The 15,716-nt window shown below is 38.4% G+C and overlaps 1 protein-coding gene across 1 annotated transcript in view; it reads left to right on the plus strand.

The window, feature by feature from the left end:
- Positions 1 to 15,027, plus strand: part of MYOM2 (myomesin 2) — a 146,232-nt gene extending 131,205 nt beyond the window's left edge. The window contains exons 39-40 of the mRNA XM_067558440.1: positions 844 to 937; positions 2,337 to 15,027. Of these exons, the coding sequence (XP_067414541.1) occupies positions 844 to 936 (93 nt within the window). The 3' untranslated portion in view covers position 937; positions 2,337 to 15,027. The remainder of the gene's footprint in view (positions 1 to 843; positions 938 to 2,336) is intronic.
- Positions 15,028 to 15,716: the final 689 nt, after the last annotated feature.

Raw genomic sequence — 15,716 nt, forward strand, 5'->3', positions numbered from 1 at the left:
GGTAACTTGGGAGCAAAAGTATGTTAACAGCAAGCATTCATCCCATAAATGTAAGTTACATGATATCAAAGTTAATGGCCCAGATTCTCAACTGCAGCCAAGAAACACACACTGACATATGCTTTAAAATATTTTGCAACCTCCATGCCAACCCTGAGCCAGCTGTGCACCAGGTCAGTCCCCTGGCATGAATTATAACATCCTAAAAACTGCTGTAAAGATTCCCAAGGGGGCTATGGCAGCTATGTGATACCAAGACTAAGCTCAGTCCCTGCCAAGCCTCTTCTCCCCTGGCCCTGCCCTTTAAACTGGCCACTGGCCACACAGATGGGGTGGATTAGTAGCTACTATGTCCTCTTTACAACACTAGAAGATTTCCCCACACTGGGGTGTTTTTTGTTTTACTCTGCATGGATGACAGGCTGCAAATCATCTGGAATGCAGGGCTCATCTGAGCCAACACATCCTTCCTTGATTTGCATTTGTTTCTGTTTTACTTTCTATTTTATCCTAAAAGCATGGATACCAATTTTATTTTAATTGTAAAGCCCAGATCCAAGAAAACTCTTTTAACGGAATCAAAGAAGTATTCATGTGGGAAAATATGGCAACTGAAAAGAAATGTAATTGGCGAAATTATCCGTCAGCGCAACAGCATCCTCTCTTCAGTTTTTACAGTGTGATCATATTAGTGCATGTGAAAGCTGACTGGCTGCTGTGCTGCCTGCATTTTGGTGATAAGTATTATCTATTATATTGCAGAGCCTGTGGTCAGAGCTTTGTATACTTTGCAGCTTTCTGAATATACTTCAAGATCTTAACTTTGGGTTTTATCATCTGCAGATAATTGTCACAGACAAACTAGCAGAAATGAATCAAGTGAAAGAACTGGAAACAACATCTGCAGCCAGCAGCACCCAGAAACGAAAGCTCTGAGGTAACAATTGAATCTTGCGAAAGTAGGACAGTCCTAGCAGGGAACAGCTACTGTTCATCTGTGCAATAAAACCCATGCACTGTAAGTCACAATTGCAAAGTTAATGGAGTTTTGGTGAGCTGCAGCTCCCCAGGGAGAATATCCAGCATATAAGAAGCCAGGCCTGGCTTTCTTACTCTCTGCTTTCCTTAACCACGTAAGCCTGGCTGTGACAGTCCTTTACATAGGCCTCCCCACTCCTCCTCTGTGGCCAATGCAGCCACAGAGGTTAGGGGAGAGTAGAGACCACTCCCTCAGTGACCCATAAAGAGGGTAGGGGAAGGGCTGGGGAAGGACAGGGAGCAGTCAAGGCCGTCATTGCTCGTCCTCTGCAAATAGCCATAAACGAATGATGTGCATGGTGCAGTTCCAAGGTACTCTGAGCCACTCGCTGAGCTGCCAGGGTTGGATATGAAATTCACAAAATAATGTATCATTGCATTGACCTGGCTGCAAGGCCTCTGTGGTTCCTATCTGTGGGTGAATGAGAAGGCTCTGGTGGGAGATCGTAAAGCTATTGCCAGTGACTTTGCTGCTGGATTATTGCTGATTGCTGTGGATATGATTATTAACAGTTGAAAGTGGGGATGACAGAAGTGGTCTATTTTATGGCTGTGGATTGAAGTATTGGGGTTACTCTGTACCCCAAACACCTGCCAGAGGTACCACATCTCGCAGACAAGCTCTTCAGCAGATAGGCCTCGTTGGCGCTAGCCCTTGGGGTCCCAGTAACCACTCGGACACATGGCTAAGGGAAAGGTTTTTCCTAGGGCTGGCAGGAAAGGAGAAAGCTTGCAAATACCCGAGGTATAGTGGTTTAAACACTTACGGTTCAAAATGAGTAATAGCAGTTCCAATTTGGGGCAGTCCAATAGAGAGTCAGTGTTCTTCAGGCCTTGTACCTGGGTGGCCCTTTCCAGTCAAGTCTCTATTCAGGCAAATTAGCATTTGTGGGTTTCCAAGCCAGGCTCAGTTAGTGGTGCCCCTCTGCACTGGTTTCTTCCCCAGCCACTGCTGCTCCCCCATGAGTCCCACACAGATCTGTACTCAGCTGTGATGTGCAGCATCACAGCCTCTTCCACATGCAGCTCTGTCCACAGTTCCTGGGGCTTCTCTCCAGATCCCTGCTGCCATCATGCACTTTCCACTCCCAGACAGAGCCTGACTACTTCCTGGTTCAGGACCTTTCTGCTTCTCAGTGGAAGGGGAAGTGCAATGGGGAGTGGGCTGATGGAAGTTATAGTCTCCTCTGTAGCAGATCCACCTCAATATTTAAAATAGCCAAAGGGTGTCTAGAGAAAGGGATAGGTGCTGCTTTAGGTATATACTGTATAGCTACATAAAATACTTTTTTTTTCAGATGACAGCGCTGAGAAGATGACACAGGTGACGCTCAAGACCTTTATTGAATTAAAACAAAATTTATTGCAATTGATCAGAGATCATATATCAATTCCACTGTGTCTTTCAAACTATTGGGAAAATATTTCATAATCAGCAAACCTGTATTGTTTAGAAGTCACACAAGACTAGTAATTAGCCAGTAACTATGCAATAATGTTTTCCTTTTTTCGGGTGATGCTAGCATTAAGGTGTTCCACACAAGCTATATTTTTGAGATATATATTTTGCATAACTGAGCCAAGGCTCCCTAGAAGACCTCTTCATACTATAGTATATGCTGTTTGCCACGATAGACGGCTGATCATTTCTTTAACTTTTCTAAATGTTATCAGAACATCTAATTTCTCTTCTGCTGTAGGGTCATGCTAAGTTACCAATTTAGTACAGCTGCTGTGGTGTTGACAGTTGTAATTTGTTCCACTTGATTGGTTAGTAGGCCTATTGTTTCGTCAAAGCTGATTTTCAGGTTGTGAAATAGATTCTGTATTTGCTGAACATAATGTGATTTGTACTCATATTCCAGCTTCAGACACTTCCTTGGGAACAAGACTAATTGAAGTTGCTTGATTTTTGTTACCAATTCACAGACTTTTCAAGTTCTATTTCTTTTCATCTCGAACACTTAAGATCCTGCTGTATTAGCAGACCTACTGAGATGTACATTTTCCCCAGGTCTGGTGACCTGACCTCATCCCTTCTCTTCTGCCATTACTCTGTCTCCCAGCTAGCATCTAAATGCCACCTCATCTGCTCTGATAATTTTGAGAGAGTTTGTTTTTCCTTTTCAGAAATTATTGCTTTAAAGCTAATCCACAAATTTAGGGTCAGATTATCATGTCCTAACTCAAATAGTAGCATTTACAGCACAGGTAGTTCCATTGATTTCTGTTGGACTTCTTGTAGAGTTAGGTATTAATCAATACAAGTAAATGGACTGCAATCTGTCTCTTAATCATATAATATTAATTTCAAGATCTAAAATTTCAGAAGTGGTTGAGTGTTACCCAGGGTTCCTCGACCCAGGAACTTTTAGTTTCTGCAAGTCGGTATCAGGAAATAAACCAAAGGAAACACAGTACCTCTGCTTGCTATATGGCTGTCATAGACAAGTCAAAACCAAGTGCTCTTAACTTTAAAGCTTTACTTTATTGGTCTCCAGCAATTCCCATTGGAATGCTTTACTGAAAGTGTCCTCTTATTGGTCTTAAGCACATACAAATACAATAGGTGGTTAGAGTATATTTTGATAGTTACCCTCACAAGTCTGAGGCAGTCTTTGGGTGAATCAGTCACAGATTTCCAGATGGCCAGTCCTTCTGTCTGTGCTGGAGATCTTTTCAATGTGTCCACGAAGTGATCCGCCTGACTCACACTTGCTAGCTCCCTTTTATACCCCAAAAGTTACAGAGACATGTCAATCAAAAGAATGTTACATAGCAGAGCAAACAAAGCAATCGCTGGGCAGAAGTAGGAGTTACAGAGACATGTCACTAAAAAATATATATATTGTTAAGCAGGCAGTCTTAAATTGTTACTCTGATAGGTAAATTTCCCCATACCAACAATTCTAAAATATATCCAGACTTCCTGTTTTTCACACACATTTGCCCCAGCATGTTCAGAGATAAAGAACGCATAGAGCGAGGCTCACTTCACGTGTTCACTGTAGTCTATCCCCTCCCTCTTGGTTTACCTCGTTATGCTAAGTTCCTGCAAAGGCCTAAAAATGGCTAAAAGCAGCAAGCAGAATGATTGGTAGTCCATCCCAATAATTGGTAGTGGCTTGGACACCTGGCTGGTTGCTAAAATGCCCCTGTTTATGGGCAAGTCACTTTACTTGAGCATTGGTATAAACTGCAAATGCAATTCTCCCTAGGAAAAAAGGGCTTAAATCAAGGTGTAGATGATGAATAGAATAATATATGTTCATATGCATTTCGCATCATTTTTAATTGCACCTGTTAAAAGGAGGCAAAGGTACAGTTGGAAATTTCCACAGAAGCATATTTGGCATAGTATAAAAGGCCCAGATATAACAAGAGTGCTGAGTCTAATTCTAGGAAAACAAAAACAAACAAAATATGCATCTGAGGGATTACCGTGGGTGTTTACTAACCTGTTTGGTTTCAGTAAGGATTTTACATTCACATGTCTTAGATATCTCAAAAAACAAACAAAAAATTGTTACACTCACCCCCACATAGAGCTGGTGTTTTTTGTTTTAACAATTTTTGTTGTATTGTTGAAAAATACCAATTCATGAAAACTGAAACTGTTTTTGATACAGGGTCAGGTTCAACAGATTTCCTAACTCAATAATATGTTTAGAAAAGAAGTTTTACATTGTCCAAAGACTTCATTTTAACATTTTCTGTGAAAAATGATGTTTTTCTGTTTTGAAATGACTTTTCAGTTAGAAATTTAAGTTATGGATTGAAAAAAAGGTTAGAAAAGGTCAAAGTTAAAACAAAATGATTCAGGTTAAGTCTACAATCACCTGGAAATTCGGCGGCAGTCGACGGAAGTTATGCAAGCTTTGTAACTCCTCTTCCCTGCAGATCTTCACTGCACTGTGCCAATGGGGAATGCGTTCCTGTCGACACAGCGCTACTCCACTTGAGGGGTGGTTTTATTGCATCGATTTCTAGATCGATTGAGTAGGTCTTCACTGACTGCTCTATCAATCCAGATAGATCGATCTGATGGTGGCGAATTTGCTGCTGTCAGTGAAGATATACCCTCAGAATTATCAAATGAAAATGTTTCAGTTGACCCAAAATGAAAAAAAAAAGTTGCTTTTTTTGGTTCACAAATATTTTCACAATTTCTGTTCTTCCTCCTGATTCAACACAGGGAAAAATTTTGAACTCTCAAAATTCTAACTTCTAAAGCCTTTCTATTGATGTACATTTTATCCTTTAGGTCACATGAAAGCTATGCCAATTAAACAAACACAGGTGAAGTTAATTCTCATCTTTAAAGAACTCTTAGAAACAAACTGTAACCAGACAGAATTTGAGAAACATTTTGGATCTCTGTTGTGTACAAGTAGGCATAGGAAGAGAAACATTTTCTTCTTGGGAAAATGACCTGTGTTTGAATTACAGAGGTGAAAAAATACTTCACTGCAAAATAAGATGTACAATCTAACGCCCTTATTCTGTAATTGAATCCATGTTAGTGTCCACCTACATGGCTCGACTGCTAGATAGAGGCCCTGCAAACCGATGCTAAATATCATATCAATTCTGATATTTAAACAAAGCAAGACTCACTGGGAATGGATGGCATTACTGAAATTAAATCATGCTGTGAAAAATTAGCATGGTGCTGTGCAAGTTTTGACAGATTTTTTGTTGGTTGGTGATTTTTTTTTAACCTTTTTCTACTGCACTGATCATTCTGTAATGGGTAAAACAGACAGACAGTTGTGAAGTTCAACAAGGTTAAAACACAAGTCTGAGGGAGAACTGTTCACACATTTTCTTGATAACAAAACTTTGCAGTAGTGTTTGGCTTGCTCATTTTCCCCTTCAATTTAAACAATTTCCCCTCAAGTAAGAATAATAATTTCCATAAAGAATGTTTTATATTTATAGCAAATGGTGGCTATACTAATCCTGTCAAGATCATGAGTAGTGAGTACTATTCATCAAATCCCAGCCACAAGGAAAGAGTAGATTATTTTTTACATCCCCTTGGATGAATCAGCAGAATTTAAGAGCACATAACATATATACTATTTCTCTTTTAAGACACCGAAACTAGATAGTATATTCATCTTATTGCTGCATGGCAATCAAATGTAGCTTCCTTGGTTCATCACCCCAGTTGTGAGGTGCATTACTGTGGGATTTTTACAGCAGCAATTACAATGGAGAGTTTATGGTTAAAAATGTTAGGTATAATTGAATTTTTAAAAACTATTTCCATTTTAGACAGTTTAAATCTGTAGCCCAGATTATTTAATTGAGCAAAAACACAGAACATCATATTCAAGTTACTGACTTGCAATTTATTGAAAAATGGTAGTGCTTGGCTTTCTGTATCAGAATCAGCTTGCAGAGACCTTTGGTACTGCAGAGGCTTCTACACTAAACTAATACTGATTAAAAGAGAAGGAAATGTTTAAAACACCATTAAGACTGAGCATTAAAACTTTTGCTTCAAAAAAGAGAGAGGAAGGATTCTGATTTCTCACAAAAGGTAGGGGAGTAATTAGTCTCCAATTAATAGCTGAGTTATGTGGAAGATGTTGGTGGTGTCTGGAATTTTATCCTTTGAACATATGGCAATGAGGAACACTGAAAGAGTTTTCATCTTTCATGTTTGTGCTGGTATCTTCAAGTGCGAATACCTGGGTTCTGTTTGGGAACTGTTATAGCAGTATGGCTGCAAAATAACTATTGTTGCCACTTTGGCTGTAAAAGAAGCTATGATTCTATTATTTACAGAGGATAAAGAACTGATGCTGCCCAGTTAAAGATAGTAATGTTAACTACCCACATATATTGTTAGTTTGGGTTCAGACATGGTTCCTGAAATCCACATTGGGGGGGAGGAGACGCATGGCAGAAGATGCACAAACTGAGCAGTGGTGACTGGTAGCATTAAGTCAGCATGAGGGATCATGTACACTCCTAACCCTGACTGTGCTTGTAGTAGGTGTGTAGATTGGTCTATTCCCCAACATAGGGCACTTACCTCTTTGTAGTGTGTGAAGAAGGCATGGCTATGGTTGCATCCTGACCAGCCTTTTCCCCTCTGGAGGATTTTTAGTACCCCCCTCCCTGCCTGGCCCTTGAGAGAGGATCTCCTGTACCAGATACTAATTTGGCTCATGAGATTTGAAACACTATTATTAGCATAAACATGTGTAGACTGGATGCACTATCAGTCATTGGTGGGTGTATTTTTCCTAGCTGAGGGGAAGCCCGTGCACAGAGATCGAAGAAGAACAGAATCTCAAATAGTGAGACTGCCATGGGCAGGTGTCCTATATGTACATATTTTAATATTTCTTTCTTGCACTTCGGATTCCTTTCCTACAAGTTATCTCTCTGTCTCTCCCTGCCCTCCACTCCACTTTCTCTTTTTTTCCTTATTTTTAGTTCACTCTGTTCCTTTTTTAAAGGAGGGGCTCCTGGAAAATTCCAGTTCAAGTTTGGGCCCTAATTCTCATGCACTAAAACCCTTTACACCACATTTTAATGCCCCTTTTTCCTGCCATAGTGCTTCTCTTTCCACCTGGGCAAAGTATTTTTACACCCACTTTACAGAAAGTGCATGGCATGAGGCTTGTGGCCTCCAATTCATTCCAGCTAGTGCAGGCACTGGGCCAGCAACTCCTGGGAGGCAATTTAGGGATGCAGGGGATGGTGTGGGCCCTTGCACAGATAAAAGAGCCCTGAAGGCTGCTCTGAAGTTGCACTCCTGCTGTATTGTCCATGTTAGGCCAGTGCAGGGGTGCAGAACTGGGCACAGCTGCCTTGGCCTTTCCGCCTCCTATCTCATATGTGCTTCTCCTCATCTTGGAATGACTCATGAAGAAGTGCCACAGAGCTGTCACTACACCAAACATAGACACTCCTTGAGCAAGAGATCCTTCTCTTGGGTTGGGAGGGAGGAGCCTATGACCCCTTTGTGCCAGTCTGTTGTTTTCAGCTTAGAAAAGAGACAACTAAGGGAGGATATGATAGAAGTCTATAAGGTCATGAATGGTGTGAAGAAAGTGAATAGAGAAGTGTTGATTACCCTTTCCCTCAATACAAAAAGCAGGGGGGTCACCTGATGAAATTAATAGGCAGCAGACAATGCAAAAAAGAGGAAGTACTTTTTCCACACTACACACAATTAACCTATGGAACTCATTGCCAAAAGTATCACTGGGTTAAAAAAAGAACTAGATAAGTTCACGGAGGATAGGTCCATCAGTGGCTGTGAGCCAAGATGGTCAGGGATGCAACCCCATGTTTGGGTGACCCTAAACCTCTAACTGCCAGAAATCAGGAGGAGATCACTCCAATTACCCTCTTTTGTACATTCCCCTGAAGCTCTGGTATGGCCACTGTTGGAGATATGATAATGGGCAAGATGGACCACTGATCTGATGTAATATGGAATTTCTTATGTCCTTATATGAGGGTCAGAAGATGAGGTCAATTAAGGTCACCCATCCTTAATAATAATAAAAAACTAATTTAAGCAGAAACTTATTAAATGTTAATTTAATAAGTGTTTTCATGCTTTTAACACTGTGTAAACCAATCAAATTCCCAATAAAGAAATTATTTTTTATATATCTTGTGCTATGAATATTTTCTATAACTAAGCATATTTTCTGCACCATTGCCCTAAGCTTATCTATGTGTCTCTACCCCTTTTGGATTTATGCATTTACTTGAGCATGAAACAAGAAAAAGGCTTGCCTGCTAGAAGTGAATTTCATGAATCACGGCTATAGCAAATTACATGTACCCATAGCATACTCTATGATTTTTATGGCATAATTTGCATGTTAACAGAACAATTATTAAATTTAGAGATGTAACCTTGAGTAACTACTTAGTTTTTGCTTCCTCAATGGTTTTTGGGTTTGCAGTAAATATCATAGTGTTATTTTGATGCACTTGAACCACTAGTCCTGTGAACATTGCTTTAGTAATATAAAAAATGAGTCTGATAAAGAACCACTGTCATTTTTACTTTTTACCATGTGCAAAATACTCTTCCCTTGTAAATTACATCTTGAATGGAGTCAGCTTTGCTAGATTTATTTCTTTGTCAAAATGTAGTCTGCTTTCATGGAGTGAAATGGAACATTAGGGGAAAATCTTCAGTTGGTAAAGATGACAATATACTGAGTTTTACACTGCTAAAACAGTATTCTCAGACTACTAATTCAGGTGCATCAACATAACTCTATATTTTGCTTCAAAATACATTTGCATACAGTGGAATTATGAAAATATTTAGAAAATATCCTAATGCCACTCTGTAAATTCATGATACACCCACACCTTGACTACTGCATGCAGTTCTTGTCACCCTATCTCAAAATGATATATTAGACTTGTAAAAAATAAAAGGAAGAGCAAAAAAAATGATTAGGAGTAAGGATCAGCTTTCATATGAGGAGAGATTTTAAAGACTGGGACTTTTCAGCTTGGAAAAGAGATGACTAAGGGGAGAGGGGGGATATGATAGAAGTCTATAAAATCATGAATTGTGTGGAGAAAGTGAATAAGGAAATGTATTTACCCCTTCACCTAACACAAGAACCAGGGATCACCCAATTAAATTAATAGGCAGCAGGTTTAAAACAAATGTAAAGAAGTACTTCTTCACACAATGCACAGACAGTCTGTGGAACTTGTTGCCAGGGTATGTTGTGAAGGCCAAAAGTACAACTGCGTTCAAGAAATAATTAGATAAATTCATGGAGGATAGGACCATTAATGGCTATTAGTCAAGATGGTGAGAGATACAAACTCATGCTCTGGGTGTCCCTATGTCTCTGACAGCCAGAAGCTGGGACTGGATGAAGGAAATAGATCATTTGATAAATTGCCCGGGTCTGTTCATTCCCTCTGAAGCATATGGCACCAACCATTGTTGGAAGACAGGGTACTGGGCTAAAGGGACTAGTGGTCTTACATTCATAAATAAACTATTGAGGATACAACTACCTGAGTAGTTACTCAAGGTTACATCTGTAACTTGATGTTAATAAAGTTATGCAATGTACAACAGCTGAAGATCTGCCCCCACATTTCAGGAATATATTTTTACATATCTACTATGCCCCTCATTTGTACACACTTTACATAACTTGTTTCTCCCAGCCCTTCCACGTAAAGATGGTCATTGCATGTCCCAGTTACATTTTAAAATTGTGCAGTAGTTCCCTCATGTTAAATCCAGACTGTGAAGAAGAGAGGCAAAGTTGGTCATAGGATGGGAAGTGAGGAAGAGAAAGGGAGAAAGGTGTTATATAATACATAACTGAAAGATAAAAGGCAAAGAAAAAGACCCAAATAGAAAGCTTCAATAAAGACAAACTAGAACAAGGGAATTAAAAGAATGTAAATTGAATGGCAGATGGTAAGGAGACAGTGTAATGAAGAGGAATCAGAAGTGTAATAAAAGTATGTTTTATTTAGGAGTAACAACAGGAAGGAGAATATTGTATTTTTATATTTTCCTTGTATATTGTCAAATGTTCCTCTACCCAGGGCAAGAAACATCAGCAATAGGTACTGTGTAGATTCTGAAAATGGGGTCTAGGACATTTTAGATTTCTTCTAGCACTAGATCCATGTAGCCATCAATAGTATGTAAACAACTGATTAATAAGTAATCGTTTTAAAAAGTAGTATTTTATGACCCTGTGTTATCTACAATAATGAATATTATACTATTAAAAATGTTTAAATGCTGATTTCAACTTTAATTGTATTTTATATATATTAAACTAGTAACTGACAAATAATTAAATATGATAACCATGGAAATCAAGAGACAAAGTGACAATATAAACTTCTGTGTAGCCATATCATCCCAGGCTATGATCTTGTCAGATCTCCTGAGGTAGGTGAGGTCAGGCTGGATCAATACTGGAAAGGAAAATCCCACAGGAAAATTCTACCTGTTGGAGGAAATGCCTATTTGGGATTCAGTACAGTAGGTACCACTCTATCTTCTGAGTCAGTACTGAGAAAGTACACTTGTGGGTTGCTGTTGTGATAACTTATAAAAGAGAAGACCTGACCACCTGAGGACATTCAAGATCCCATGGTACCTTTTGCAAGCTTTAGCTTCAGTGTTTGATATATCGAGAAATAATCCTTATAAATGTTATCACATGGAGAGGGCAAGGATGATATTGCAGCTAAAGCACTAGCCTGGGTCTGAGCAGGTCTGGGTTCTGTTCATGACTCTGCTGCAGACTTTGGGGGAGATTTTCTAAGGCACAAATTAGAGTTAGGGATCCAGCTCTCATTGATTTTTCAATGGGAGTTAGATGCCTAACCATCTCCTTTGTGTGTGGTCTCAGATAAGTAACATGCTAGTCCTGCCATGCTTAAGTTTCCCGTTTGTTAAATACTACTTCTCTCTTTCTCACATTGAGAGGTCTTGTATTTGAGACGCCAACACACTATAGTGATCAGCACCACACAAGAAGCTTATAAATACAGTGATCACAAATTCTCATACGCGAGCTTTACTGTATACACATTTCATTGAATAAAACACGACCTCGGTATGCAGTAACTGCTAGGAATTAAAGAGATTTCAAGTTGTTAAAGGAATAGCAGCCATGTTTTATGCTTCCACCTTAGCCATAAATCATGTCATAAAACCAGAGTATCTACACTTCACTGCATCTTCTTGACTGTAGAACAAATGAAGAGACTCTCCCATATTGTGAAAATGCTCTGGGGTATAACTGATAATCTTACAAGAATGCAGTAAAATCAAACAGTGGGATTTTCACTTTATTGCTTTTCAATCTTTGAATTATGCGTCTAATAACCCATTTAAAAGTCATTAAAAGTTTAACAATATTTTCTATAGTTGCATGCAGATCTATTATTATTTTTTTCCAAAAGGGTGATTATAATTATTTGAATTCTTCAGTTCATAAAGATGTTGAAAATGAAAACAGACATAACATGAAAATTCTTCCAAGAATATAAATGTGAATATCGCATCTTGTTGCTTTGAAAAAATGTGTTTAGTGAACAGAACAGCTGTTTTTAAATAGAAAGCTAATTCCTTTGCCCTTTATTGGATTATGGATTTTACTTGGCTGTATAGCTTGATAGGGCATGGGGAATTCATTAACAGGGTTTACGTCTTCAGACTGATTTGGTAGAGTTTCTGCATCTCTATAAACTGCACAAAGGAGACATTACCCTCTGAAGCTAATTAGAAGAAGTGGAAATAAACCTAGAAGCATTCTGGTACTTTCTCAGTTGCTAATCAGAAGGGACTCTGCTACAAAACTTGATGAAACTGGTTCCACAGAAGACTTGATGTCTCTAAACCCAAAATTAATTATAACATCAAATTTATATTTCCAAATATATCAGGGACCCTGGTGCGAACACTGCACAGCCTCCATCTTAGTGAATGACTCTGTGGGGGAAAATATCTGCAACATACCAAATGTATAGGGCAAAATTGTTTTTGTTTTCTTCATCGTTTTCCATGGAAGGACTAACCAATTACAATGAGCTAACTCCTGGTGCTCTGGTGCCTCTGCCATTCCTCCAGCCTAAGGCTAGATTATCTGGCCAGGACCAGACACCCTCAGTCCCTCTGTATTTCCCTTCACATCTCCTGAACATACTTGTATAGTTGCCTGGCATATTCACAGGGTGCTCATTTTTGAAAGATGTTAATGTTGAATTAAAGGAGTCATTTTATGCTTGAGTGATTTTATATGCAAGTGTATACCGTATGGTTATGTGTCTATAGTATGTATTTTAGTGTTTTGTGCAATTAAGTTTAAATGCCACAAGCGTTAGGTCTGCCATTGCTTCCCTGGGAAGATTATTCTACAGATTTACTGTTCAGTATCTAATTATCTTTTCTTAATTTAATCCAGCTACTATTAACTCTAACCCTCATACCACCCTAAATACTATAAACATACAGTAAATATTTCCTTTCCATCACTGGTGTTTACAGTCTTCAAATAGTTATAGATAGCTTATGTTCCCCCTTCTCTTTTCTTAGCCAGACTACAGATCACTAACAATTTAACAGGCAGATGTTATTTCCACATATGTGGCATATGCAAGTTTGTGTTTTAGGAAACCTGTAAAACAATTTTAAAAGGTTGAAAAAACAGATAAAACATCATAAATCCAAGAGCTACTCATTATTTACAATTCCAGAGCTTTAGTATGGAAATTTTGGAATTTCTCCATATCTCATTTCATATTCTAGGACAGAAAAGTTTCTTCACCAACACAATCATATCACAATGACTTAGACGTACTTTGATGTTCAGTCTGCTTTATGATGAATCATTTTACATGGAATATTACATATGTTTTTTTCAGGACCCTATTGTGTCAGGAAAGGAACATAGCTCTGATAAAAAGGCTAAATTACCTTTCCTTAACTAAGGATCATGGAGAGGTCTGAGTACCAGATATTTGCTCTCAGCTGAGCTCAGCACATCTCTAGTTTATAATCACCATTTGATTTACACTTCACCCTCTTACAGTCCTTTCCTTTTTTGCCCTTGCGATAAAGCTCTGTGAAACAACATTCTTGCCATTAATTACAGAAAGAGCTAGATACGTTTGGATGTTTATGATAAAATATTCAGAAGAAAATGGGGACTTGGCCGTAAGTACTGCAATTTTTACTCCACATCCTAAGATGACCAGATGTTCTGACTCTTAATGGAGTATTCATTATTTGTTATTGCCACATTCTTGAGTTGCCTAGCTGTTTTATTGAAAGTATTTCCTCATCAGCAGCCATCAATCAGTTTTTAAAGGGACCTTTCTGTGTACAGAATCTTAACATCTTTGAGCACAACCAATCTTGGAAACTGCGACTGTTTAAATCTTGCAGTAGTATTCTTTCCTCTTTTGGAACCCCATGTAAAATTAAGGGCTTGAAATATTTTATATCCCACTTCTGGCTACGAAATAAACTCTGTCAAGAAACAACAATTATATTTCCATACAAGTATAATATAAAATACAATTGGCCAATTTCATCTTTCATTTAGACTCTATTTTAGGAAAGCACTTAAGCGTGTCCTTAAATCCCATTGAAGTCGTTGGGACATACACATATGTTTAAATGCTCTTCTGAATTTGGGCCTTCTAGCCATTGTGTTTAAGGGCTGCAAATGAAGACAGAACTTGGCCAGATGGTTTAGCCCATTAGCTCATTTCTGACCAACAGTTCTTAAGAGGCCATAGAAATTTGAGGTTTTCCACTGGGCACAGTAATCAGTGTTTTTAATAGCAACCACTATCATCACAGCAAAATGGGTACAAACATTTAGAAAGTTCTCCTGTTTAATCTATTTGGGTATTTGTCTCTGAGCAGGAAGATCACTTTAAGGCAATAACTTCAATAGGTTTAGAAACTGAGATTTCTAATTAAATGTTAACTCTGCCGTGGGCTATGAAGGAAGATAAGAAGCTGCTTTGTGCTGATAAACAAATATGCATTCAACTCAACAGTGACAATGAGATCACTAGCTTTGCTTTTGCAACATGTAGAATTATTAGTTTTGCATGTCATTTAAATAAAAGTTACAATGATACAAAATGCTGGGAAGTTTAGAACCAGGAAAACAAACAAACAAACAAAAAATGAAATGGGATAAAATGCCCTTTTCTTCATTCTGCAAAAGGGTTGCAAACAATAACTATTTCCTTTTCAACTTGGTTCAAATCTGCAAAGTTTGTAAGAATGAAAAAATGATGTTTTTTGCCTGATTTGTGTAACAAAAATTAGAGTGATGTCAGAATAGAGTTTGGAGAACTAACGTTCCCATTCCCTGGGCAATGGTTACACAGATGACCTGAAACATTTACTGTCAGTTTTGTTGAAGAAGCTTGTGCAACAATGGAAAAGAAAATAAATAAAAATCAAACACTGAGTAATAAGCATTGCTTTGTTCTCTTATTTATGTTGCTTTTGGCAGTCATTCATGTTTTTCAGCTCAATTTGATCCAAGAAACTATTCCACTTTTTGTAGTTTACACATTATATAACTACTCAGAAAAATTATGTAAGTGGGGAAAAGCTGTTTAGTATTGTATCATTTTAAAGCCTCATAGCTGACTTGTTTTAGTATTTAGGGCTAAATCTTCAGCATATGCACCCAAAATGAACCTAAAAATAAGTGAGTATAGGTAAAATGGGCAATTTGTATGAAAATGAATATCCCTGTCTTTCCTACTTTCCTCTGCACCCAAGGAAAGATTAAATGCATTCTACGTTGGTATTGTTCAGAGGAAATGAGGGATGAACTTGTGGTTATGACACTGGACTAGGATTCAGTTTCTGGCTCTGCCCCAAACATCAGATATTACCTTGGTAAATCACTTCATCTTTCAGGGTGAAATTCACCTCAAGCAGAGCTCCAGCATAAGTCTCATGCATCCTATTTTGAGGGCTCAAGTGGGAATTAAATTGCACATAGGCCAGGTTCGGGTCTTCCACATTGTAATAATATTAAGGTAGAGGGATCCAAAGATTATAAAACTAGTGAAACATTTCCAAATGGTCCAGCCTTAAATACTTTCAGTTGTTGCCTTGAATGGTTCTGTCAGAAGATGGACATCATTTCAAA

This window comes from Emydura macquarii, unplaced genomic scaffold, assembly GCF_026122565.2.
Source record: "Emydura macquarii macquarii isolate MOO-44397 ecotype Brisbane River unplaced genomic scaffold, CSIRO-AGI_Emac_v2 contig_2063, whole genome shotgun sequence".
In the NCBI taxonomy this organism is placed as follows: domain Eukaryota; kingdom Metazoa; phylum Chordata; order Testudines; family Chelidae; genus Emydura; species Emydura macquarii.